The following is a 25229-nucleotide window of genomic DNA, read 5'->3' as shown; positions in this document are numbered from 1 at the left end:
ATGCACTCGCTCTTCAGGAAACGCAACAAAGGGAAATACAGCCCCTCCGTGCAGAAGAAGAGGTGAGTGTCCCGGCCCCGGGCAGCCCCGCTCCTCGCGGGCCCAGCGTTGCCGCCATCCCGCGGCTCCCACCCCGCAGCATCCCCCGGGGTGCGGGCACCCCCCGAGGTGCGGGCACCCCTCGAAGTGTCAGCTCCTTTCCGCGCTGGATCCGCGTCTCTTGTGCCGGGTGGGGGCACCGACGTGGTTTTTCCCCAGTCCGCCTCGCAGCGTGGGAGCAGCAGCTCCTGGGGAGCGGGTTCCTTCGCTTCCCGGGCGTGTGGCTGCGTTAGAGTTGGGGGGCGGGGGGGGGAAAGTCTGGCTGTCCTCAGCCTTCATCCGCTTGTTCCGCCAGGATTCAGTCCATCGTCTTCGCCTCGGCTCTTTCTGAGGGAGTGGGGACGCATTTCAGTTGTAGCGGTGATAAAAAACCCCCCACGAGCAGCGGGGGGTTGAGCGCGTCCCGTGAAAAGTCACGGTTAAAAGGGGAAAGGTGTAAGAAATCCTCCCCCCGCGAAGGCTCGACCCCTCTCCGGGCTGCGCGATGCATCGCTGCGGGATGGGGCCCGGAGAGCGGGCAGCCCCCGGCCCCTGCCTGCACGGGGCGGGTGGCACAGGGGACGTTTTTCCAAAGAGGTGGATATTCGGGTCGGTTCCGAAGCGGGTGCTGCGTTTCCCGGAGGAGCTGCAGGGCGCTGGAGCCCGCGGAGCAGGACGGCTGGTGCGGACGTCCCTCTCCAGAGGCACCTGCCCTTGGCCGGGGGGCTTGGAGCAGCCACCCTGCTCCCAAAAATCCTCCTTTGGGCAGGAAACTGGGGCCCTTTCACAGGGGCTGAGGGGCCTTTGGGGACCCAGAAAGGGACCGGTCAGCCCAGAAAGCGCCGACATCTCCCAAGCTGGGGCAGCCCCTTGCTGCTCCCTGCCCCTGGGTGCGGTGCTGTGGCACGTCGGAGGGGTGTTCCCCAAGAGGGGAGGGTGCTGCCCTGGCACAGCGGGTGCTCAGGCTTTGGTATTTGCTGAGCTCCCGCCGCTGGGGCTGAGGCTCCAGCTTCAGCCCTGGGGACGGGCTCCCTCGGCAGCCCGGCTGGCTCAGCAGGGCCGGCCAGGCTCCCGCTCCCGACGCCCGGGGCACGCTCTGCTGCCAGCTCCTGCCCTGGGGAGGGCTGGCAGGAGGAGACAGGGGTGGCACGGAGCCCTCGGAGGCTCGGTACGCACCTCCCTGCTGGCCCCAGCCCCAGTGTTCCCCTGGTCGAAGGATGGCGTAAACACCCCGTTGCATTTCCAGTCTTCGGAGGCGTTAGCGGAAGGCTTGAGCATGAGAAACGCCAAACCTGGGCTGACAGCTCCAGGCTCTGAGCAGCATCGGGGTGTTGGGTGGCAGGAGGAGGCAGACTTGTTCTGCCCCCAGGTGCCCACCCTGCGATCCCCGCTCCGAGCCTTGCCGGTGCCGGGTACCCCATGCCCATGTCGTCCGGCAGCGGACGGGGCTGGGGAAGACGGTCTTCCCTCCGCCGCCCTGCCCGCGAGCCCAGCCAGCTCTGGGCAGGTGCCAAAGCGCCGCTGAAGGCTGCGGGACAGGCTGAAATCTTTATTTTTCCGGCTGGCTGGTGGCAGCTGAGGAAGCAGCGCAGCGCTGTGGCCTCGGGCCACCCTCCCTCCCCGCGCCCCAGCCGTCCGCGCGCACCTCGGGGAGGGCTGTGCTCATTAGCCCCAATTTGTTAATTCCTGCGTTGGAGTTTACAAACAGCTGCGAATCCAGGGAACGCTCCCACCGTGTGGAAACAGCCCCACCGTCCAGATGGGGAAGCCGGTGCCGGACCGGTTAAACAACTTGCTGGAGAAGGATTGCGAAGAAGTGAGGAGCTCCCGCCGCCCCGGCCCCTGCTCCAGGCGCTGCCAGGCTCCCAGCCGGCTCCCGCCCAGTTTTGCTGCTAGAAAAACAGAGCAACGCTGCTAAAATCAACCGACCGCCCCCGCCGTAAACAGGGACGGAGATTTCGACACCGCGTACAGCCCGGCCTCATCCGGCGCTCCGGCGAGGCGGTGCAGCCGGGGCGCGGGGGCTGCACCGTAGGTGAGGGCTCAGCACCACGGTGCCGCTGGTGACCGAGCCGTCAAAGCGCGGCGGTGACGGGGCAATAGCCGAGCACCGGTCTGGCAAGCGTGCAAGGGCGCTGGAACGTTTCCTGCAGGCGATGGGGAGCCGGGGCTACGAGCCCAGCTGACTCAGTTAGGGGTTGCCCGGGAAGCACCGTCCTACAGCCGGCCGTAGCCTGACGAAGAGCCGCTGGGAGGCTTGGCGGCTCCTTCAGCCTTGGGACGAGCCCTTCCCATGACGGGGGCATCTCGGTGAGCGGCACGGGAGACTCCAGAAGCATAAAGGCTTCGAGCAGCCCGCCCGGCTACCCCCGAGCTGCCCGCGCCCAGGCGAGAGGTCGGGGCGGGCAGGGACGGGTTTCCCCGCTCCGTCCCTGCTCCCCATCCATGCGGGTCCCCGCAGGAGCCGAACCCCTCTCTGGTCGGCCCCACGCCAGCGTTCGCAAGGAGGAGAGCCAGCCTGCTCTGACGCTCTAATAGGGCAGCGGTGGGGAAAGAACAGAAGCAGCGTTAGATCCTGCAAAGCGGCGACGGTCTGAAGACCATTCGGTGCTGGGTCCTCCGGCCTGCCGCAGCTTGTCCGTCCTCGGCAAGACCAGTTGAGTCTTGGAGCGCGTTGGCCGCATGCCGCGCCGCGGCTTGCCTGGCGGAAAACCACAGCGATGGGCCGAGCTGAGCGCCCCGGGCCGCGTCCCCGTCCATCCACCTCCTCAACGCCGCTCAGCACCAGGGGTTACTTTGCCCCCCGTGTGCAGGTGATGCTCCTCAACAGGCGTTCCCCGCGGTTTTGGGTTTTGGATGCACAGATTAGGAGGAGCAGGGTCCAAGTGTCTTCCTTAGAATATCTGCTGCAGCTCTGACCTGGGCTTGCGGTCCCCAGGCTGTGCAGCCAGCCCCGTCCAACCCCGGGCACGTCAGTGGGTGCGTGGGCATCTCCCTGCCTTGTCCGGGGAACCTGGATGATGACGACATTTCTTTTGTCTCATGGACTTGGTTGCTTTGTGCTCTTCTTGCTCCCCCCATCCCAATACCGTAAGGCCCTGGGATGCAGCTGGGACTGGCCTTGACTTGCTGTCATGTTAGCACATTTTATATGTATATATATATAAGTGTGTGTGTGTGTCTAGAAGAGAGGGCAGAAGCCTTGAATAGGGATGGAGTCCGGGGGAAAACCATCACCCTCCTTCCCCGTTGTCTTCACCAAACGCTTGCCACGCTTAGAAAACAGGAGGGTGGCTTCTCTCTTAGGAAGCCCAGGTTTGGGAGGTAGAAAACACAGCTCAGCTTTGAGAAGTCGCTGCTGAAACTGCCAGCAGGGAAGATGTTCACCCTGGGGGTCGCCGGGTGAGAGCACCCATCCAGGGGGGCTCCCAGCCCTGGAGCCCCTTGACGGGGTCAGGAGACCCAGTCCCTGCCTAAGAGGGGGTGCAGGCAGCTGGGGAGGGCTCTGCCTGCGGGGCTGGCACCCGGTTCTAGAGGCTGTTCGGGCAGGGCTGGAGCCGGCACGAAGGGCCAGACAGCAGGTGAGTCAGGGGAGCTGCTCTGTATTTACGGCGGAGCAAGCCTGGCCATCGCCTGGCCTCTTTCTGCTTTAATTTCCATGCGCATTATAATAATATATCCCCATTCCTACAAGGGAAGATAAATATAATTGAGCTGGACTAAGCACAGCAACCCTTGCTGTCCAGCTACGCCCTGACACGGGTAGCTTGACGGCACGCTGCTCCTAAGTTTTGAGCCAGATCTTAATCTCTCCCAAACCTGAATGACACTAACCATAGCCCAGCCCTTTTTAATTCCGCTCTGCCACAGTTTCACTCCGGCCTCGTGAATATTATGTGCTGGTAGCTGAGGCTTGAGGAGCTTTAAGGGCATTTACAGTTCTGCGTCGGGTTTAAGTGCAGTTTAAGTCCCTCCTAAAGTCTGGACTCCAGCAGCAGCGCTCACAGGGGTATGGTTTTTGTTATGAAATCTATATAAATGGAAATTAAATGGAGAGCAGCAGTAGGTGGTCGCTGCCTGATGCACCGGAGGATCTGTGTGGATGTCCTCACTTGGGGGGGATTGGTGAAGTAGCGTCTTTGTTTGGGGGGAAAAAAGGAAACTGAGATCTCCAAAGGGATTTCCTACCACCTGGCAGCAAGCGCAAAGCCAGGGCGCGAACCTGCGGGCATCCCGGAGATGCTGGCCTTGGGGGAGTTTGCTCCCAAAAATGCCCTTTTATCAGTGAGCAAAAAAAATAGGAACAGAGGAAAAAAAGCACAGTTTTTAGCAGCAAAGTTTCCCATATCACCATAATTATTTGTCTGTTGAGAACCTCTCTTCAAAAGAAAAACCCAAACCCCTCTGAAACAAAGCATCCCCCGGGGTCAGAATTGTGGTACGTGGATGAAGTGCTGTCTGCCACAGAGCAGCGGCCTCCTCCCAGCTCCCTAGCTGGGAAAAACCCGAAAAAAACCCCAAAACAAACCCTCCTGTTCCTCACGGGAATAATCTCGGGTCCTTTGCGCCAGCCAGGGCGATGCTACAGCTGCTCGAGGCAGCATCGAACAGGAATAACGCTTCTGCCGAGCGCAGCTTTTCATGAGTGATATAATTTTTTCCTTCCTGACCAGAAAATGTTAAAGTTCTCCAGAAACGGCAAAGCCACTTTTTCCTGGCTTTCTTTCCCCCCCGTTCAAACAAAGGCATCTATTTCAGCAGGAAAGCTTTGCATTTCCCTCTGCCGGAGCCTCGCAAGGGCCGTGCCCCGGGAACCTTTGCTCCCGCCTGCGCTCGGTCTCGCCTGCGCTGCCGGGCTGTGGATAAATCCTGCCCTTCTCCCTCCCCGCTCTACGCTCCGGCCATCCCCTCCTGCGTGGTTTTTTTTGGCCCTGGCAGCCCTTCGCCTCGCCCCGCCGGCAGCTCCGCTCCAAAGCTTCCCGCAAGAGCCGCAAATCCCGCAAATCCCACCCACCCGCCTTTTCCCGCGCCGACCAAGGATTCCTCGCCGCTTCGCCCGTCGCCTTGTGCTTCTGCTGCATCCTCCTCCTCCTCGCAAGATGAAGGGCGTGGGGAAGCCGACCTCCTCCATCCCCTGGCACGGAGATTTTGGCCGGGTTTCAGCTTTCCCAGCCAATCCCTCCGGCACCCTGCTTGACATCCAGCTGGGCGCAGGGACCGCGCTCGTCCTTGTGTTTTATTAACGCAAGACCCAGCTATGGGGCAGGGGGGACTTGGGGGGGCCAAATTATTCATAGGGCTGATGATCTCATCTCAGTCATGTCCAAGCCGCTTGGTCAAGTGGCACAGAAGCGAGAAGTACGCAGAAATGAATACAGAAATATTATTTTCTCTTATAAGGTCTCTCTGGATTACCAGGCAAACCGTCCTCTCCGACACGGGGAAAACACCGTCCTCCGCCCTCCCCGTTCCCCACGCCCGCTGCCGGCGGCGATGGAGAAGGGGCTGTCACTCCCCCCCGCCGCCGGGTACCGCCGGGGCTGGGGGCACTGGGTTCCCTCAGTCCGGGGGTGGGTGGGGAGGGATGGCGGGGGGCTGCGCCGCCAGCTTGGGAACCAAGGGTGATTAACGGGGGTGATTAGAGCGCACGGCTCGGACCCAGGAGAGGAGTGGGGTGAAGGGGATGAGGGGCGCATCCTCACCCGGAGGTGTCATCCCCATCCCAAACCGGCCCGGCTCTTCCGGCAGCAGCAGTGCGGCCGCAGAGGATGCTCCCGGCGAAGCCGGTACCCGAGTAAGGGGGTCAGGGCCGGGGTGTTGCGCTCACCGGTTCCTGGCACCCAGGATCCGTTTTGCTGATGCAGAGCGAGCACAAAGGCTGGGCAGAGTCTCCAGGCTCAGCTCTGTTAGACCGGATCAGCAGCAACAGCTCAGGAAACGACGGCTGAAACGCAGCGTTGCCGCTGATCTCAAATGATCCCCGGCTTAATTTTTTTTCCTCCGTTTCGTTTAGGAGCTTCGGTCAAAACCGAAGAACTAGGAAAGCCCCAGAACTAGAAAAGCCCCAGAACCGTTCTGGGTTTTGGGGTGTTTTTTTCCATCCGTACCTGAAGGTTCATCCTTGGACTTGCTAGAAAACACCGGGGCCAAGGTAGGGAACGCGGAGATGAGCCGGCGAGCCCTGCCGGCTCTTACCGAGCCCCGCTCAGTGCCAGTTCAGCTCCGCGCTAGCGCAGCGAAGCATCCCGAGCTCCCGCACGGATAATCAGCCTCTCCCACCCTCGAAGCTCAGGGGGCCTCCAGTTCGCTGGTGGGAGATGGGGAAGGCTCCTTGGCAGTTGGAAGCTCGCTCAGGACGCAGGAGATGGGGCCAGTGCAGAGTAGCCATCCTCTGACGCCACGAGAACGCGTGCCGCATGTTTTAGCCGCCCGGTTTTAAACCAGTCTCTCTCCACGGATTTCATCGGGCCTTTTCCCTGGTTTACACGGGATGATGCGGATTAGAGGAAAGCCCAAAGCGCGTTTTGAAGAGCCGGTTCTACCACGGCAGCAGGATCCAGCCACCCTCCCGCTGCGCCCCGACCCCTCCAGCCGTCACCACTGAACAGAAAACGAGACTCAGCCTTGCAATTATTGCGACCAGCCGCACGCCTCGCCATGCGGATTCCTTCGGTCGCTCCTCTGCTCGGAGACGCCCGCGATGGCACATGTGGCAGGCAGGAACGTGTCCTGAAGCCCGGCACTGGGGCCAGGAAGGAGGCTAGCCAAGCTTTTTTCCCCCCGTCTCCGGTGCCCACGCCGGAAAGGCAGCAAGCTGAGATGACCCCACTGGAGACTGCGTGCGGGCCCCCCCCACCTCGACTCGGCTACGTACGGCTCTGACTTAAGTAGCCGAGGACTGGCGTGCCTCCAGGGAAGCCCCGCCAAGCCCTGGAAGAGGGGAGGACATGCCTCCGGCTGTCCTGGAGAAGCTCCCGTGGTCAATCCGCGTCCCTGCGCCGGGCGTAGGTGCTCGCAGGACCCCCCCAGAGCCGAGCGGGCCCCCCGAGGATGAGGGGCTGCCACAGGAGCCCTCCGCGCCGCGAGCAAGCGCGGTTGGGACGCCGGTGCTCGACGCTGCTCTCCCCCACCGCTCGCTCAACTCGCCCACCGGCAGCCGTAACAGCAATGAAACGCTTCCGAGTGGAAAGATTAATTCTACCGCCACATAACGAGGTCATTAAGGCTCGTTATCCCTGCTCTATAGGCGGTTGGGACTGCACTGAGCCAGCCCTTGGCCGTAGCCTGCGCGGCAAAGCAGCACCGCCGGGACGCGAGCCCCAGCCTTGCCACCAGCCTCGGCTCTTGGAACCCTCCAGCCGTGGGGGCTGCCGGGGCGCACGCCCTGCCTCCCGCCTCCGGTCTGGAGCCCGCCGCAGGCATCGCCCGGCTCGCGGTGCCGGCACGCTGCGACCTCTCCCTGCAGCCAAAGTGACAGCAAAAAAGGCGAAACGTTTAAAATAACCCCAAAGCTGCGTCACGGGTTGTTCTGGCTGCGCGCTCGCTCAGCTGCCCCTGCAGCCGGGCTGCCGAATATTTGGGCTGGCCCCGCGCCAGCGTCCCCCGGGAAGTCAAAAAATAGTGCCCAGCAAAAGACGAAGCACCGGAAGATAAATGCCATGGGTGCTGTCCCATCCCTTCATTTGGCTTACACGGCGAATTACTCCTTGCAGAGCAAGGAGGAGGTGCAGCAGGGACTCCCAAGGCAGGGCTGCGCCCCGAAGGGGAGCGCGGGCAGGGCTGCGGGCAGGGCTGCGGGCAGGGACTGGGTTTGCCCCCAACGGGCCGTCTCGGGGTCCTCTCCGCTGCTCAGGCTCCCCCGTTTCTCCTTGTCCCCGCTCTGTCCTTCCTCGCCCCGAAGCCGGGGGAGGCTCGGGCTCGCCGACGGCATCGCCCCCTCCCCTCCCATCGTGCGGGAGAGCCCCAGTCCCCGCCCGCCGCCCCCCTCCCGGCAGAGCGGCCGAGTATTTTGGAAAGTGTTAGAAAGGCAGCGCTGAGTCACGCGCAGCTGCGGCGCCTGGCAGGCTCGGCTGGCCCCCGGCCACCCCCCGGGGTCACGGCACCCCCAGGGCAGCCCCGGCAGCCTGGGGGGGGGACGGGACGGGGAGGGGGGAGTGGGTGGTGACGGGTCTCCCTCTTTCTCCCCCTCTTTCTCCCCAGCATCTCCAGCAAAGAGCTGACCGAGCTCATAGAACGCTTGCAGAAAAATGCCGACCAGGTGGAGAAAAACATCGTGGAGACGGACTCCCGAATGCAGAACGTAAGCCCAGCCGCGGCCCCACGCGCGCGGGCTCCTCCGAGCAGCCCTTTCCCCCCGCTGCTCCCGCCCGCCGCAGCCCTTCCCCGCTCCACTGCGGTCTCCTCTCCCTGAAATGCGGCGGGCGCCCGGGCTGCGACGATCCCGTGACGGAGGGATGCGCGGGCTTCCCCCGGGTCGTGGGAGGGGGTAACAGGCAACGGGGCCCCGAAATTCTTCCCCGGCCCGGGCAGGGTAGTGCCGTGCGGGGCGGGGATGCCCATCCCAGCAGGCAGCTGGGATGGGTGGAGGAGAAGGGACCCGGACCGTCCTCCTCTTCCCAAAGGGTACGACGCGTCCCGAGGCGACGCAGCCCCCCCCGCCCCCCGACCCCGGCCACAGCCCTTCCTCGGGGCTGAGAGCAGAAAACGAAACGCACCCCTGGGAGGACAGGAGACGGCGGAGCTCCTGCCCGTCTCCGGTGCCCAGGGGCAGCGTGGCAGGAGGACCGGGCTCAGCCCCCTCGGAGACCGTTTCTTCTCCCCTCGCGACCCTTCCTCCCCGCTCTCTGCCTGCCCAGGACTTGCACAAGATCAAGGCGTGCCAGCTGGCGCAGTACAAGGACCTGACGGCTCAGAAACTCACCGAGTCCGACAAGCTGCTCTACGTGCTGGATGGGGACGCGGCGGTCGCCCGGCACATGAAGCACCCCCAGGGTGACATGATCACGGAAGAGTGAGTACCGGGGAGGGGGAGACCTGTCCCCCAAGAGCCTTGCCGGGGGGTGGGGGGGGCGGGAACCTTCGCCCTCGCCCGACCCAGCCGATTGCACAACGCGGCGGCTGCCAGTCCGCCGGCAGCACCGGGCTCGCCGAAATCCCCTAAGGACGGTCCCCACTCCGTGGAGGCGCTGGGAGAGGATCACCGAGAGCTACCGATGCCAATGCCAGCCCACGCTCACATCCTGCATCCCACCCTTGTCTTTCCCTTCCCGCAGCATCCGGCAGCTGAAGGAACGAGTGGCAAACCTGCGCGTGAAACACGACCAGATCTACAGCTTCCCCCTGCAGCACATTGAGCCCCAGGTCAACTGGTCGACAGTGATTGAGGAGAAACAGGTACCGAGGGGACCGTCGGTGCCGCTGCCTTGGCCAGCAGCACCAGCTGGGGACGAGCAGGACCTGGTGCATCTCCCCGTGGAGAAAGAGGCTGCTGGAAACCTTCTTGGCCGCTTGGTGGTGGGAGCGGCAGACAGCACGGGGAGGAGGTGGGGTGCTGGGTGGCGAGGGAGGGTGCAGAGGTGATGGGGCAAGGCCAGGCTGGCTCTGGCGCCAGGAATCGGTGCTCGAGGTGGCACCGCTGGCAGCAGTGGCTCACCGCTGGCTCTAAGGCTCAGACTGGCCACCGGCCTCTTGGGTGAGCTTGGGCCAGCCTCTGCCCTTCTCCATCTGAGGACGGAGACCGCGCTCCCTCTCCAGGCAACGTGCTCCAACGCACCACTGTCTTAAGAGTGGAAAAGCTTCCCCTTACACCCAGCCTGCGCTGCCCCCGTTTCAGTTTATGCCTGTCATCTCTCATCTTCCTACCACACGCCGCCCTGCAGAGCCCGGCTCCATTTACTCAGCAACTTCCTCCCCGTAGTTATGGGAAGGAAGCTGTTAGATCCCTCCCAAAGCCTCCTCCCGACCAGGCTGAACCAGGCGCAGGCTCTCCTCTTGCGTCCTTGGCGTGGCGTGCCCAGTCACCACCTGCTTTGGGCTCTACTCTGTGGCCCTTCCTCTTGATTTTACCCCAGCACTACACTCTTCCAGCCAGAAAAGGCTTAAAAACCCCCAAACTGGCCTTCCCCCGGCCACTGTCCGGCACGGCTGCCTTCTCCCATGGGCTCTTGGGCACCCACACGCTGCCAACACCAGAGCCCGTCCAAGCCCAGCTCCGTGTCCACCTCCAAGGGGAGTTTCCCAGGTCTCGGCCGCCGCATCCCGTTCCCCCATCGCTAACCTCGACTCCTGTGCGCCGCAGGATGCGTTAAGCAGCAAGGGCTTCGGGACCGACCTGCCGCTGGTCAACAGCCAAGTAGAAGAGCACAACATCTTCCACAACGAGGTGATGGCCATTGGCCCACACATTGCCAAGGAAGGCAACAAGGTCAGTTCTCCTGCCCCTCTCCCTGCTGCCCCGTGGGGTCGGCCCCATCCCGAGCCGCTGACGAAGGCGAGGGCGTTCCACCGTCCAGACTCCTACAGCCTAGACCAGGTTGGGTGGTCGCCCAGATCCACGCCTAACCTCAGCATCATACACCAGCTCTAGCTTTAGAATGAGGCAAATCCCGTAAACCCCACATCCCCCTCCTTCATCCGGCCCCCGCCAGACCACCACTCTTCCCAGACACGCTCCTCACTCTTCCCTTGCTTCTCCTCCGTCACCAGGAATACCTGAGCGACTTCCAAGCCAAATACCAGAAGCTGCTGGTAAGAGACCTCCGAGATGGCGGGGGCCATTGGCTGGGGTCCCTCGCTGGGGTGGCCAGGCACCCCCAGGGGACCCGTGGAGAGGAGCTTTGTGCTGAGCTCTCCCTCTGACCCTTCCCAGGCCGGCTCCCAGCAGCGGCAGCAGGATCTGAATTCCCTGCAGGACTACATGCAGCGCTGCACCAACAAGCTCTACTGGCTGGATCAGCAGGCGAAGGACAGGACCCATTACGACTGGAGCGACCACAACCTGGACTACCCCAGCCGGCGCCGCCAGTACGAGGTCCGTGCGCATCCGCCAGCAGCCTGGCCCCGTGCCGGCTGGCTGCTTTGCGAGAAGGGAGGTGGGCACGGAGCCGGGGGAGCAGGCTGGGGCTTGGACGGGGCTGCCCTTCCCCTCTGCCTCCGTTTCCGCCCCCCATCCCTCCATCGTGAAGCACTTTGAGATGTACGGATGGTAGCGTACGGAGAGCAAGGCTAATCCTTACCCCCTGCCAGAAATAAAGCTCGAGAGCTTCCTCATTCTCCTCTCCCTTATCTCAGCATTCCCTTGGCACGAGTCACATCTGCCGCACCATCTGCAAGGGAAGGAAAGGCGAGAGCTGCAGTAGGGGAACGTCACGTCACGCTTTCTGTCTCGTGGAGCTGCTCAGGCCCTTTCGGAGCAGCTCAGTCACAGGACGCAGCCAGGGTCCCCTCTCTTTGCGTGGGGATCAGTGTGTCGCCTCTCTCCATCTAGAACTTCATCCACCGGAAGCTGGAGGAGAAGGAGGAGGCCATCAACAAGCTGCACGCAGATGGAGATCAGCTGCTCGCCCAGAATCACCCTGGGAAGAACGCCATCGAGGTGAGCATCGGGGATGGGCTCCAGCTTCCCCACCGGACCCGGTGCGCAGGGGACTCACCCGGCCCTCCTCCAGCATGGGACCTGGTGCCAGTACAGCTCTTGGCTGTACTTCCCGGGGTGCCAAGCGGGAAAAGTCTCCTTCACCTGCAAGTGTGTAAACACCGCCGGAGGAGCCGAGATAAACCTAAGGAGCTCTTCCCGTCTTCCTCATTCCCGTGCCGATTACCCTGTGCCTGCCTACAGGGGATACATCACGGTTGCAAACGCCGCCTTTGAGGGGAGGGTGGACATAAGGCCACAGGACTTGCCACCTCCTTCTGCCCATCCCCACGCTCCCGTCGGAGCATCCCCGCTTCGGACTAGCTCTCCCATCCTAGCTTTGACCCGAACATCTGGGTGGCTTCAGAGGCAGCCAGGGAGTTGATTCCCCAAGAGGGAAGCGTGGGGGAATCTTTCTGGTGGGCAACGTCCTGCTGACGCCCGCCCTCCCACCCCTGTGTTGCAGGCTCACATCGAGGCAGTGCATGCCGACTGGAAGGAGTACCTCAACCTGCTGATTTGTGAGGAGAGCCACCTGAAGTTCATGGAGGACTTCCACAAGGTACCAGACCCCTGGGGGCAGCGAGGCGCTGTTTGGGCAGCCCGGAGTGTAGGTGCTGGGTCACGTAGACCGCGGCACACACAACAAAGCTCCTGCTGCGCCGGAAACAGGGCAGAAGACATTTCGTCCTCTAGTCTTACGGAGCTCGTAAGGCTGGGAGGACCACTTTGAGCTGATAACGCAAGTCGTAATTGCTCAAGCACCAAACGCAGTAATTGCTTGGCCAAAGCATAACCTGCAGAAAGCGTCCACTCCGACGCTGAGGTTCGAGAGCCGCGGTCCAACGTCGGCATCCTTGTCCGCAGGAGATATCTCACAGAGGTAGCTCACCCCCAAAACAAGGCACGGGGAGACCTTCTGGAAGCAGAACAGGTCCGAGCGGGGAAATTACACCTGCAGAAAGCAGACTTGGCCCCCCGGGGAGCCCTGCGCAAGGGCTCAGCACCCCAGCCGAGCTCGGCAGACAGATGTCTGCTGGATAAATTGCATCTGACAGCCAGGGAGGCTCTGCAGGGGAGCAGGTCAGGCTGGATTCCTCTCCCACAGCCTGGGCGTGTTGACGACGTGATGAGTCTGTTGCCAAAGCTGAACGGCGGTGCCCAGCCCAAGCAGTGCTTTTTGTGGGTATCTGCCAGAACAACTGCCCCAGGGGGTGGTTTGTGCGTGGAAGGGCTTGGCTTTGCCTTCTCCTCGGCGCTGGCAATGGAAGACAGCACGCACCGTCATGATGCTGTCCAAGCGAAACAAAATTAAGGGCAGGGAAAGGTGGGATTTAACAGCTCAGCAGAAGACAACCATGGAATAATCTGGTCGTCTTTCCCCTAGCTCAGCTGTTCTGAGCATGGGAAATAGTGCTTCCTCACCTTTCTCCGTGTGCTTCTGGGTGTCCAGATGCCCATCACAGCTCCTGGTGGCTGCCCCTGCTCTAGGCAGCGCGAGGACTGTATCGGGACTGTATTTCTGTATCAGCAATGGTGTGGCCAGCAGGAGCCGGGCAGGGATCGTGCCCCTGTACTGGGCACTGGTGAGGCCGCACCTCGAATCCTGTGTTCAGTGTTGGGCCCCTCACTACAAGAAGGACGTTGAGGTGCTGGACCGTGTCCAGAGAAGGGCAACGGAGCTGGGGAGGGGGCTGGAGCACAAGTCTGATGAGGAGCGTCTGAGGGAACTGGGGGTGTTCAGTCTGGAGAAGAGGAGGCTGAGGGGAGCCCTCATCGCTCTCTACAGCTACCTGAAAGGGGGTTGTGGCGAGGTGGGTGTTGGTCTCTTCTCCCAAGTAACCAGCAATAGGACGAGAGGAAACGGCCTCAAGTTGCACCAGGGGAGGTTTAGATTGGAGATTAGGAAAAATTTCTTCACCGAAAGAGCGGTCAAGCATTGGCACAGGCTGCCCAGGGAGGTGGTGGAGTCACCATCACTGGAGGTGTTCAAAAAAACGTGTGGACGTGACACTTCAGGACACGGTTTAGTGGGCATGGTGGTTAGGTTGATGGTTGGACTTGATGGTCTTAAGAGGTCTTTTCCAACCTCTAGATTCTGTGAGGACCGGGGTGCTGGGGTGAGTGTGCTCCATGTCTCAGCAGGACCCTCTCTCACAAGAGACTTTGCCTTTCTGCAGTTTCAGAAGGACACTAAGGATGCCCAAGAGCTCTTGAAGAAGGTGGATACAGACCTGGACCAAAAATTCAGCCCAGAGTTCAAGGACAGATACCAGCTCGAGTCTCTCCTCCGTGAGCTGGATGTGAGTATTGGTGCAGGCGAGACCACAGGGAAGGCAGCAGCAGGAGCCAGTGCGTCCCTACGACGCCGATGGAGGGACATCCCTGCCGGAGCAGGCATCTAGCCCAGCTTTCAGCACAGCGAGCAGCAGGACCATGCTGCTGCCTCCCTTTGCCCAGCCTTCACCCGACTCCTCCTTCCCCTCTAGCTAGAGATTGCCTCTCCCATAGCAACAGTAATTGCTCACTGGGCTGGTTTTTATTTGTTCTCTCATTGAGTTAGCGCTCATTACGGGCGGGAGCATAATTAGACCTGCTGCCAGAGGAGGTTGTGGAACTTGCTGTGCTGCCGAGATGCGAGATCGCCCACTTGGGAAGGGCTGTGCTGAGCCGAGCCGCTGGCCCAGCCCAAGCCCAAGCCCGAGCCCGAGCCCAAGCGTGCTGCAGCAGGCCCAGGTGATGCACGCGTCCTGGGACAGCTGACCGCTCCTCCCGAGCGCTGTCCCTCTCCTCCTGTGTGCTCCCTCCCACGCAACGTCATGGGATACCCACCTGCAGCCTTTTCGCGGGGCTCCGAGTAGAGCCGGTCGCTGGGAGCGGGGCTGCCCATCGACGTGGAGCGCACAGTGCCTGTTACTGCCCCGTGGCTCGTGCCAAGGCCAGGCGACCCAGGGGCAGGGTCCCAGTCCTCAGCCTAAGTAGGCAGGAGAGCGCGGGAACGCTTGGTGCGGGAACGCAACGGCTGCAGGGCAGGATGCGGGAGCCGCGCTCACTAGCATGAGCAAAAGAGAAGCCACAGCCGCTGTCCCGGCAGCGTTGGTACGAGCTCCTCCCCAGAGCCCAGGAGCTCGTTCTTCCCACGTTTCCCCTTCCCCAGGACCAGGAGAAGGCCTTGGACAAGTACGAGGCGGTGGTGAAGTCCCTGCGGGAGCGCAGCCAGCACGTCCTGCCCCTGCGGTACCGCCGCGAGACGCCGCTCCAGCCCATCCCCGTGGAGGCTCTCTGCGAGTACGAGGGCGAGCAGGTAACACCTCCCTTGTCCCATGAGCAACGCGGAGGTGGTGCTGGGGACCGTCTCCTCAGGGGGCACTGGGGATGGAGCAGTTTTTTGCCAGCGCCCAAGCGGCGATGTCTCCCGCCGCGGGGACAAGGCGAAGGTCGTGCTCACCCCGCTGGGAAAGCAGGTTTTGCAGCTCAAGGAGGAGCTGTGCAGGAGAGGTCTGGGGGAACGCAGCCTCCGTCCGCCCCGCCGACAGCGTGCCTATCGCACACCCCTCGGGAGGTTACGACAGCCCGGCTCTGTCGGATTCCCACGCTCCCTGCGCCGGGACGGTGAAGATGTCCGGGCACGTTTCTGACCAAAAGAAACTCGCCCCACCATCACCAGCACGGTCCCGGCAGGCACGTCTGCATCCCCCCCATCCCCACCGTCAGCCTTCGCAGGAGCGAGTCGTTGAGCGAAGGGATGGGCGAGCAAAGCCGGAAGGAGCGAGCAGCTCCGGCTGACTCGGCTGCCTGCCTCTCTGAAAAGGAAAGCCAGAGCACACCCTCGGAAGCGCCTTCTCGTCTCTGCCCGAGCTGGGATTTGCTTGCTGGGGCTGTTGCAAGAAGAGGCATGGCTGCCTACCTGGAGGCTCAGGGGAGGGAGCAGCAGACACTTGGAGAAGCCTTGGAGAAGCGCGGGGATGCCGGGAGAAGGGATGGGGGTTCGCGCTGGTCATGGCTCCCCGGGGCTGCCGGCGGTTCCCGACCTGCTGCTGCAACCGGTTCCTGTCCCCCAGGGCCAGATAAGCCGAGGAGCCCACTACACCCTGCAGAAGAACGGCGGAGACGTCTGGGAAGTGGCAGACAGCTCAGGAGACAAGCTCAGCGCCCCGGGGGTCTGCTTCATGATCCCCCCGCCTGACGCAGAAGCGATAGCGCTGGCAGACCAGTATGTCGTGTCCCCCCTCCCCTCGCGCCGTGCCGGACCCTCCCGCTGCCCCGGCAGCCTTTGCCAGCCCGAGCCGGCGCTGGTGGGGGGTCCTGCCCCGATTCCCGCACCCTCCTGCTTGCATACAAGATCCCGCTTGGCAAAGTGGGGCCAAGCTCAGAGCCACCCAGGTCCCCCCCTCCTCTTGGGGGGCCGTTACGGCGGGGAGAGCTGCCCATACCCGCCTTCGCTGCCTCTCGCCTGCTCTCACTCCTCCGGTGCTCTACCCCTTTGCCAACGCGGGGTGAAGGTGCCTCTCCCCCGCTTGCTTCGTGGCTGCCTCGAGGGGCCGGGTCCCGCAGACCCCTCCAAGAGCGGTGCCTCCTTCTTGGGGTGATGGAGGGGCCCGACTCTGACCCGATGCCCACGCCGTCCCGTTTCGCAGAATCGCCGACCACTACGTGGCCGTGAAGGAGAAGACGTCCAACTGCAAGAACACCCTCCAGCAGCGCTACGAGGGGCTGAAGGCAGACAGCATTGGAGGTGCGGCTCTGGAAGGGCAGCGCGGGGCTCACCCCTTCCCAAGCACAAAAAGGCTGCTGGGGGGGGGGGGGTGTGTCACCCCGAGCTTCCCCTCTCCCAAGGGTCCCGGCGACAGCGGTGTCGGGGCATGGCGCTGGGATGCGTGCAGGGCAGGCTGCGGTCGCAGCAGGCAGGGCGCAGGCAGCGGAGGGGGATGCGGGTTTTGCCCAGACCCAGCTTGCAGCCAGCTCTGAGCTGGTCCCGCTTCATCACCCCAGATGCCGCATCGGTTCGGGGTCGCCAGCTTCTGGCAGGGCTGGATAAAGTGAACGGTGACCTGGACAAGCAGGAGAAAGCAATAACGGCAAACCTGCGCCCGCCGCTGGAGCAGAGCCGGGCCGTGCAGGACAGCACCGAGCGCTCCAAGGACCTGAAGGTACGGGGCTGTGGAAGCAGACAGGGACCGTGCTCCCAAGGGGTCTGCAGGGCAGTCCTCGGTGTGCTGGGTGCTGTAAGCACCCCCTGAGCCCAGGAGGATGCGGAGACGGGGCGATGCTTACAGCTGGCTGCTGCTTCCAGCGGGGATGGGGAGCGGCCCTTTGAGCAGCCTCAGAAGCCAAAACCTTTGCCCTGCTCCTGGCCCAGCTTGGTCACAGGAAGGTTGAACGGGAAGAAGGCGATGGCTGCGGAGTGTGGGCTGTGGGGAAAAAGCGGGGAGCCCTCAAGTTTTGATCCTGCCTGTACTCTGAGCACAGCAGGGACGTTAACTTTGCCACCACCCTCACCAGCTCAGAAAGGAGCAGGAAAACACTTAGGGTCCAGGGAACTGTTTCTTCTTGTGGAGCTGCTGCACTAGGCTCCGGTGCTGGTAGCATCCTGCTCCTTTCCTCTCCTTCAGACCCCTAATTAAGCCAGGCTTTCTGCCACAAACCTCCCTTGGTTTAGGAGGAAGCTCAGTTCCCGGTTACATCACCTGCCAAGGGCTGTGTCAAAATCCAGGTGCCACCACAAGTGAAAGCAAATTGCTCCAACTGCCTGCAGCGCTTTGGTGTCCAGGCAAGAATTCATCTGTCAGGCTGCAGAGCCCAACGGCCCAGATGAGTCCAGCACATTTCTGACAGAGCCAGAGCTGGTGGGAACCGCTCCCCAGCCAGAGGTTCCTTGCTAAGGGCTAGCTAGCCTGCCCCAGAAGAGATACAAGTCAACAAAGTCAACAGAAAATATTCTTTTGTCCCACACAGGGCTGAAGGGCAGCTGCCATCAAATGCAAGCCCTCAGCCCTGACCTCCCTCCTCACACTCGACAGCCAAGGGTCAGCTTCTTTGTGGCCACAAGGTCCTGGTTCCGTTGCTATAAAGGCTTTATTCCTACCGCAGAACATCACCAATGAGGTTCGTCGCATTGAACCCGAGAAAATGAGGAAGATCCAGGAGTGCGAGGTCTTCATCGAATCCGTGCCAAACACTGGCAGCGCCACCTTGGTCAAGAACAAGGTGGAGAACACCAACAAGAAGTACGACCGCGTGGTCCAGCTGCTCAGCGCTGCCCAAGAGAAGTAAGTTGTGGCTTAAGTCATGGCTTGAGCCCCGCATAACGTAGGATCTTGCGGGAGACGGGTGCAGGCGTGCTTAAACACCTTTCCTCTTGTGTCCATACAGAGTTGAGGTGGCCACGCACCTCGAGAGGAGCCTCCAACAAGGCCGAGACCTGCTGTCTACCTATGAGAACAAACTGGTCATAGATGACACTGTACCAGAGGATTTGCGGGTGGTAGACCGTAAGAAAGAAGAGCTGCTGGTGAGTGTTGTCTCCGGCCAGTTTTCTACCCTATTGACATGCTCCATGTACAAAACCACTTTCCAAAAGCTGGGGTAATTGCTGCTCAACCCACAAGTTTGAACTGGTAGGTAAAGGGATGGCCTCCCCCAGCGGGAGAGGAGACCTCACGTTAGCTGCAGGGATCCCCCGCCTACTTCAAATGCAAGCCCAAATGCATCCCCAAACCAGAAGTCAAATGCCAGTTGAATACTTGTGATTTGACGAAGGGCCTAATGGAGAAGCGAAGGATAAAACGGTCTGGGAAAAGCAATGCAGAGGCCTGATACTTGAAAGAGATGGATCTCGCAAGGCTTCGAGAACAGTTATCGCTAGGAAAAGCTACTGACCAAAATTGGCAATCCTTCTGCTACAGAAAGGCCAAGAACTGGCTAGGCCAGAATTTGATGTCCTTCTTCAGCTTTTCCATCAAGTCCCCAAGTTCAGACTAGCAGGCAAAAGCTTTCACAGCTCCTTCCGGAGTTGCTGCACTGGCAGGAACAGGGTTTAAGGCTTGCATGAGGAGCACCAAATATTTTGCACGTAGTATGCTTGCTTTTAAAGATTAACAGGTGGAGAAAGGAGCAGGAGCCAGGAGCCAGCTTTTCTCCCCATCAGGTTTACCAGATGGCTCTGCTTACGATGCAAGCCTCTTGGCTTGCTTTTCTCCACAACTTTCTAGCACTAGCGCAGCTCAGCCGTTCCTTAGCACGCTCTGCAGTTCCAGTCCAGTAGCTGGAGTTGATGGGAAACGGTGACAAAAGCCTGGCACATGTGCATCCCTGGGGAACCCCTCTCTCCTGCTTTTTCTGCAGGCCATGGGCACCGAGCTCCAGTCCAAGAGGTTCCTGCTCAATGAAGCAGAGCAGAACTTGCTAAGGACAAAGACGTGCTCCAACACCCTGGCCAGCAAGTTCCAAGAGCACTGCCCTGACATCGAACGGCAGGAAGCCGAGCTCTACAAACTCAACCAGCGCTTCAACAACCTCAGCAAGCAAATCGACCACAGGTAAGACAGAGGATAGGATCAATCTGGGACTGGACCAGCCTGGAGAGCTGGGATATTTACAGTGGAGTTGGAACCACGCTGAATCTGGAAGAGGCGTAACGCCACCATGGGAATGAGCAGTTGCAGAAGGGCTTCCAGGGATGGATAAAGAGGAGGAGAGAGAGGTTCCTGGCACGCACTGGCTGGGTACATCTGGGCAGCTTTAGGATTAAGTGTTCTTGCAACAGAGATGGGGACTTTGGCAAGAGAACAACTCTGGCTCGAATCTGTGTCTTTAGGGAGCAAGGGAAGCGGGGACGGGTTAAGAGGCGTTTGCAGAAGGTAGAGGAGATGTGATAGTCCTGAAGCTGAGCTGATTTCCCCTACAGAACGCAAACCCTGCAGAAAGCGAAAAGCGCCTATTCCAACTACCGCACCAACTATGACAAAGTCAACCAGTTCCTGTGCAACATACCTAACTACGAGCCACAGGAGACTGACAACATCCAGCAAGTGGAAACGAAGCTGAAGAACCAAGCGGTAATTCTTTCTGAGAGTGCCCTGAGCTCCACAGGGAGAGGAAAAGAAACAACACTAAAAGATAAGGAATAGAACTTCGCTCCTGAACATAAAATAGAAAAAATATAAATACTTACTAGTTTTATTAGCTTTAAGCTATAAGGTCCCACTGTCCTATTGCCGTGTTTACATGTAGCAGGGCAGCTCAAGAAGGTTGCAATTCTTGGTGTTGTAATTTTAACGGCAACCCTCAAAAAAGGCTGAACAATGCGTTTGGATTTTGCGTTCCCTTTGACATGTGTCTCTCTGCCTGCCAGGCGCTCCTCAGTGACATTGCAAGCAAGGAACAGGAGGTGCAGAAGGTCTCCGCCACAGCTCAGCAGTACCAGCAGGCAGTGAAGGTAAGGACTGCAGTGCTGCCGGTGGAAGAACTTTAACATAGAATCACAGAAGGGTTTGGGTGGGAAGGGACCTTTCAAGACCATCTAGTCCAACCCCCTGCAGTGAGCAGGGACATCTTCAACCAGAGCAGGGTGCTCAGAGCCCCGTCCAGCCTGACCTGGGATGGTTCCAGGGATGGGGCATCGACCACTTCTCTGGGCAACCTGGGCCAGGGCTTCACCACCCTCACCGTGAAAAATTTCTTCCTTATATCCAGTCAAAATCTGCCCTCTTTTAGTTCAAAACCATCACCCCTTGTCCTGTCACTACAGGCCCTGCTAAAAAGTCTGTCCCCACCTTTCTCCTCAGCCCATCTCAGCCCTGGCAGCTGCAGGAAGGTCTCCCCGGAGCCTTCTCTGCTCCAGGCTGAGCCCCGCCAGCTCTCCCAGCCTGTCCTCCCAGCAGAGCTGTTCCAGCTCTCGGAGCATCGCTGGGGCCTCCTCTGGCCCCGCTCCAGCAGGTCCGTGTCTCTCCTGTGCCGAGGGCTCCAGAGCTGGATGCAGCACTGCAGGGGGGTCTCCCCAGAGCGGGGCAGAGGGGTAGAATCCCCTACACCCAACAAAGAGCCCTCTAAAGAAAGCCTAGTGCCCTTGCTCAGTCAACTGATAAGCAGGTTGTATCTGCTCCGACGTTGACATCGTGTGGCCGTTAGCATGGCAACTGGCTCAGATTTATTGTCTGTGAAAGGAGGGCTTCCACTCCAAGCCCAGCGTCAGTAAGGGTAGCTGGAAGGTCAGCACATGCCTGCAGCTCTACTGCTGTGGTCACAGCGCAGTGCCCGACTCAGAACCTGCTGGGACGTCCTGCCAACGGTGCTCCACATCCCAGCACCCTCGGCAGCTCGCCCTTCTTCGTCAAGGGAAGAAGTCATTAAAGCCTGGGTTTAGGAGGGAGCTGTGCATGAAGGAGATCCAGTAATCTCACTTTCCTCCTGGGAACTTCTTCCCACAGGACTATGAGTTGGAAGCGGAGAAGCTACGGTCTATCCTTGACCTAGAGAACGGCCGGAATGGGTACACGAACAAGAAGCCCAGGCTCCAGTCTCCAGCCGCCAAAGTGAAAGAGGAGGTAAATAAGGGGTGGCCTGCAGCGAGCTAAAGCAGATGACACCGATGGGGATTTTGCGAACAGTGACTTTTACTGTTGGTGGCCTTGGCCCCAGAGGGGACTGCAGGGAATCAGGGGAGGGATTTTTCCCTCATTCTTAACCCGTCAATTTTTTTGGACTAGGGTGGCCAGAATGAGAGAGGGAAAACACTGGATTTAGCACTTCCCTTCTGAAAGGGGAAAGGGTGGGAGAAAAAAGCCAAAACCTAGCCGTTTTTCCCAAGACTTTCAAACAGAGTGAGATTTCACCACCGAAGACTTCACGCTAGATAGAAATACTTGCGGCAAGAGCAGGTCACAAGCTACTCATTTACACAGGATCTGTTTGCTACCTGCCTCAAACTCATCCTGCCTATCGAGGCAGGCAACCAGAAGTGTCCACCCCGTCCTTCCTCGGCTGCATCTCTTTTTGCATATCTTGAGTAGGAAACGTACAGTATGACCACGAGAGTCCATGTGCAGGAGAATCACTCTTCCTCCCCCAAAGCTTGGCAGATCACCGCTGTAGGTTTTTAGAAGAGCACCCAGGGTGGCTTCTTTAGGGCCCGGCCATTGTTTCTACGCAGCAAGTCTTGACCAAGCAGCGCTCAGTTCCATCGCCTTTTCTCAGTGCATTTTTGTTCCGTAGGAAGCTGTTCTGGCAGCCAAGTTCACCGAAGTAAACGCTGTGAATAAACAACGGCTGCAGAATCTGGAGTTTGCTCAGAGCCTCCTGCGGCAGGTAAGCGATCACCAGGAGCAACACGATACTGAAAGTACAGTTGTGTAAATAATATATGCGTCTGCCTTTGCTATTACAAGCTGAACTGGAAACAAATCTAGCTAGTGTTTCATGCCTCCAAAATCATTAATCAGCAGGCAACTTAAATCAGATAGACACCCCTCTGTGTTTCGCAGTCCCATCTCCCACTCACCCTAGGAAGCTCCATGTCATTTTTAACATTTCTTTTGCCAAACTCATGCCAGAATTAGCGTCCCTCATGGCTAAAAAGCTTTGTTTTGACAGCAACAGGCATCTCAGAAAGCATTTTTCAGGCTGGGAATCCACACAACAGTTCAAGAGCAGCCTGCTTGCAAAAATCAGGGTTTACAATAGGCAACCTCCCTTAACCGAGCTCAACATCCTCCTGTTTGTCACAGGAGGCACTGAAAATAGGCACCAAAAGTATTATTATTCAGGTGTTTTTGACTACACGTTCTCTTTTCAACAACAGCAACCAGAGTTTCAAGTGATACAGGACTTTGTCCAGACCAAAAAATCCGTAAGGCCCGTGGAAGAAGTCTGGAAGTTGAAGAAAGAACTTGAGGATGAGACTCAGCGTCGGCAGCAGCTAGAAGCGGAGATCAAAGCCATCCAGAACAACATTGTCCACCTGCAAAACCAGAAGCCTCAAGAAACTGTCGTTAAGAAAGAACTGCTGAAGAAAGTGCCTGACCCCCAGCTGGAGGAAAGCTTCCACAAGCTGCAGCAAAACCTAGCAGAAGAGCAGCGCAAGAACCAGGTGCTCCAGGATGAGCTGGAGGCTCTTAAAATCAGGCTGCGTGTTTTGGAGCACGAGAAGAGGGAAGGAGGGCAGGAGTATATAGTGAAAGAGGTACTGCGTATTGAACAAGATAAGGCTCAAGCTGATGAAATCCTGAAGCTCAAAGAAGAACTGGAAGAGCTCAGGAGGCAGGAAGGAACCAGAGAGAATGAAGTCATCCTTTTACGCCAACAAATCGCTGTGCTGTCCAGCAAGAAGAACAAAGAGCAGGAGAAGGTAACGGAGAAGGAGGTGCTGAAGCTGCAGAACGATCCCCAGCTGGAGATGGAATTCCGGCTGTTGCAAGAGAACAAGCAGAGGGAGAGCGCCCTTCGGCAGAAGCACGAGGAAGAGCTCAGCTTCCTCCAGGACAAGCTCAAACGTCTTGAGAAGGAGCGGGCCATTGCCGAGGGCAAAATTACCGTCAAGGAGGTGCTGAAGGTAGAGAAAGACCTAGCCATTGAGAGGGAGGTGAATGAGCTCCGGCGCCAGTACGAAGATGAGAAGTCCAAGGGTCGTTCCAACGAGCGGGAAAAGGCTGAGCTGCTCAGGAAGATCCAGCTGCTGGAGGAAGAGAACGCCAAGGTGGTTGTCCAGGAGAAGGTGCGTGAGATTGTGCGCCCAGATCCCAAGGCTGAAAATGAAGTTGCCAACCTTCGTTTGGAGCTGGTAGAGCAGGAGAGGAGATACCGAGGTGGTGACGAACAGCTGAAGAGCTGCCAGAATGAGCTGGCTGCTCTGAAGAACAGAGGGCCACTGGTGGAAGTCAAAGAAGTCATTAAGGAGGTCATTAAGTACAAGAATGATCCTGAAACTGAAAAGGAGCTACAGCGACTCCGAGAGGAAATCATAGAGAGGACAGGAGCAATTGAAAGAGCTGACCTGGAGATCTACCAGCTGAAACAAGAGATACAAGCTTTGAAAGATACCAAACCTCAAGTGCATACAAAGGAAGTTGTTCAAGAAATTCTGCAGTTTAGGGAAGACCCCAAGACTAGAGAGGAGGTAGAGTCCCTGAGAGTGCAGCTAGCAGATGAACAGATGAAACACATTGACCTGGAGAGGGAGCGGCTACTCCAAGAAGACAAAGTAAGACAGAAGGAGGAAGAACTTGCCCAGGTGAAGGAGAAAGTGGTCCAACAGGAAGTAGTGAAGTATGAGCAAGATCCTGCCTTGAAAGCTGAAGTCAACTCCTTCTCTCAGAGCATTGAGAGCGAGCTGAAGCAAATTGATTGCCTCCGTGAAGAACTCCGCAAGCTGCAGAGGAGGCGGTCTGAGCTAGAGCGTCAGCTAGAAGAACTTGAGAAAGAGAGACAGGCCCGCAGAGAGGCTGAACTGGAGGTGCAGAGGCTGAAGATTAGGTTGAACGAGTTAGAAGAACAGGAGAGGGAGACAACAGAACGAGTGACTGTGAAACAGAAAGTGATCCTTCAGCAAGATCCCCAGCAGGAGAAGGAGCACTCCCTCCTCAAGCTGGAGTTGGAAGAAGAGAAGCACCGGAGACAAGTCTTACAAACTGAATTAGAAGCGCTGAGAAAGAAGCTCCTTTCTTTGGAGAAGATGGAGGTCAAAGAGAAAGTGGTCTTTTCAGAGAGCGTCCAAGTGGACAAAGGAGACACAGAGTACGAGATTCAAAAGCTGAAGAGCAACCTGGAAGAAGAAAGTAGGCGTAAGAGGGAGCTAGATGCAGATATCAACCGCCTCGAAACCAGGCTGTCAGAGGTAGAATTCAACAACTCCAAGTCCTCAAAGGAGCTAGACTTACTAAGGGAGGAAAACCACAAACTCCACCTTGAGAAACAGAACCTGCTGATGGAAACAAGGAGACTGCAGTCAGAGATTGAACTCACAGCAACAGAAGCTCGGGATTTGAGAAACATGACCCACGTGGACAGCGGAATAAACCTGGACTGCAGATTCCAAGCTTTGGAAAGAGAGTTAGATGATTTGAAGCAGTTATCCAGAGAAAAAGACACAGAAATCGAGCAACTCCAGAATCGCCTCAAGACAGTGGCTATCAAGAGGGAACAAAGAGAGAACCACCTGAGGCGCTCCATTGTGGTCATTGACCCCGATACAGGAAAAGAAATGTCTCCAGAGGAAGCTCATGTGTTTGGCCTCATCGAATGGAACCTGTTTGTCAAACTGAAGAGTCAGGAATGTGACTGGGAGGAGATCTCAATAAAGGGTCCCAATGGGGAATCATCTGTGATCCTCGACAGGAAGTCTGGTAGAGAGTTCTCAATTGAGGATGCCTTGAAGAGCGGAAGGCTAACCATGGCTCAGTACAACAGTTACCTCAACAAGGAGATGTCGATCCAGGAGTTGGCAGTCTTGGTGTCCGGAAGTAATTACACAGCGCTCCCTCCACTTTAGAAACTTTTTCTTAAGAGCAGCTAGTCAGAGCTGCAC

The 25229-nt window shown here is 58.9% G+C and overlaps 1 protein-coding gene across 1 annotated transcript; it reads left to right on the top strand.

Annotated features, from left to right (window-relative positions):
• On the top strand, positions 1-25229 carry PPL (periplakin; the record flags this gene model as incomplete). Its single annotated transcript, XM_082006916.1, has 22 exons — positions 1-62; positions 8278-8377; positions 8934-9088; positions 9351-9471; positions 10376-10501; positions 10783-10824; positions 10946-11107; positions 11564-11671; positions 12177-12272; positions 13891-14013; positions 14868-15014; positions 15772-15923; positions 16348-16445; positions 16703-16860; positions 17801-17979; positions 18083-18221; positions 19055-19248; positions 19617-19767; positions 20064-20147; positions 21139-21255; positions 21923-22015; positions 22509-25229. The coding sequence occupies 22 exons, from the start codon at positions 1-3 to the stop codon at positions 25191-25193; spliced, it is 5292 nt and encodes a 1763-aa protein (XP_081863042.1). The 3' UTR covers positions 25194-25229.

The sequence above is a fragment of the Phaethon aethereus genome (genome assembly GCF_964289735.1).
Source record: "Phaethon aethereus genome assembly, chromosome: 15".
NCBI classification, from domain to species: domain Eukaryota; kingdom Metazoa; phylum Chordata; class Aves; order Phaethontiformes; family Phaethontidae; genus Phaethon; species Phaethon aethereus.
This window is presented reverse-complemented; position numbering and strand designations above follow the sequence as displayed.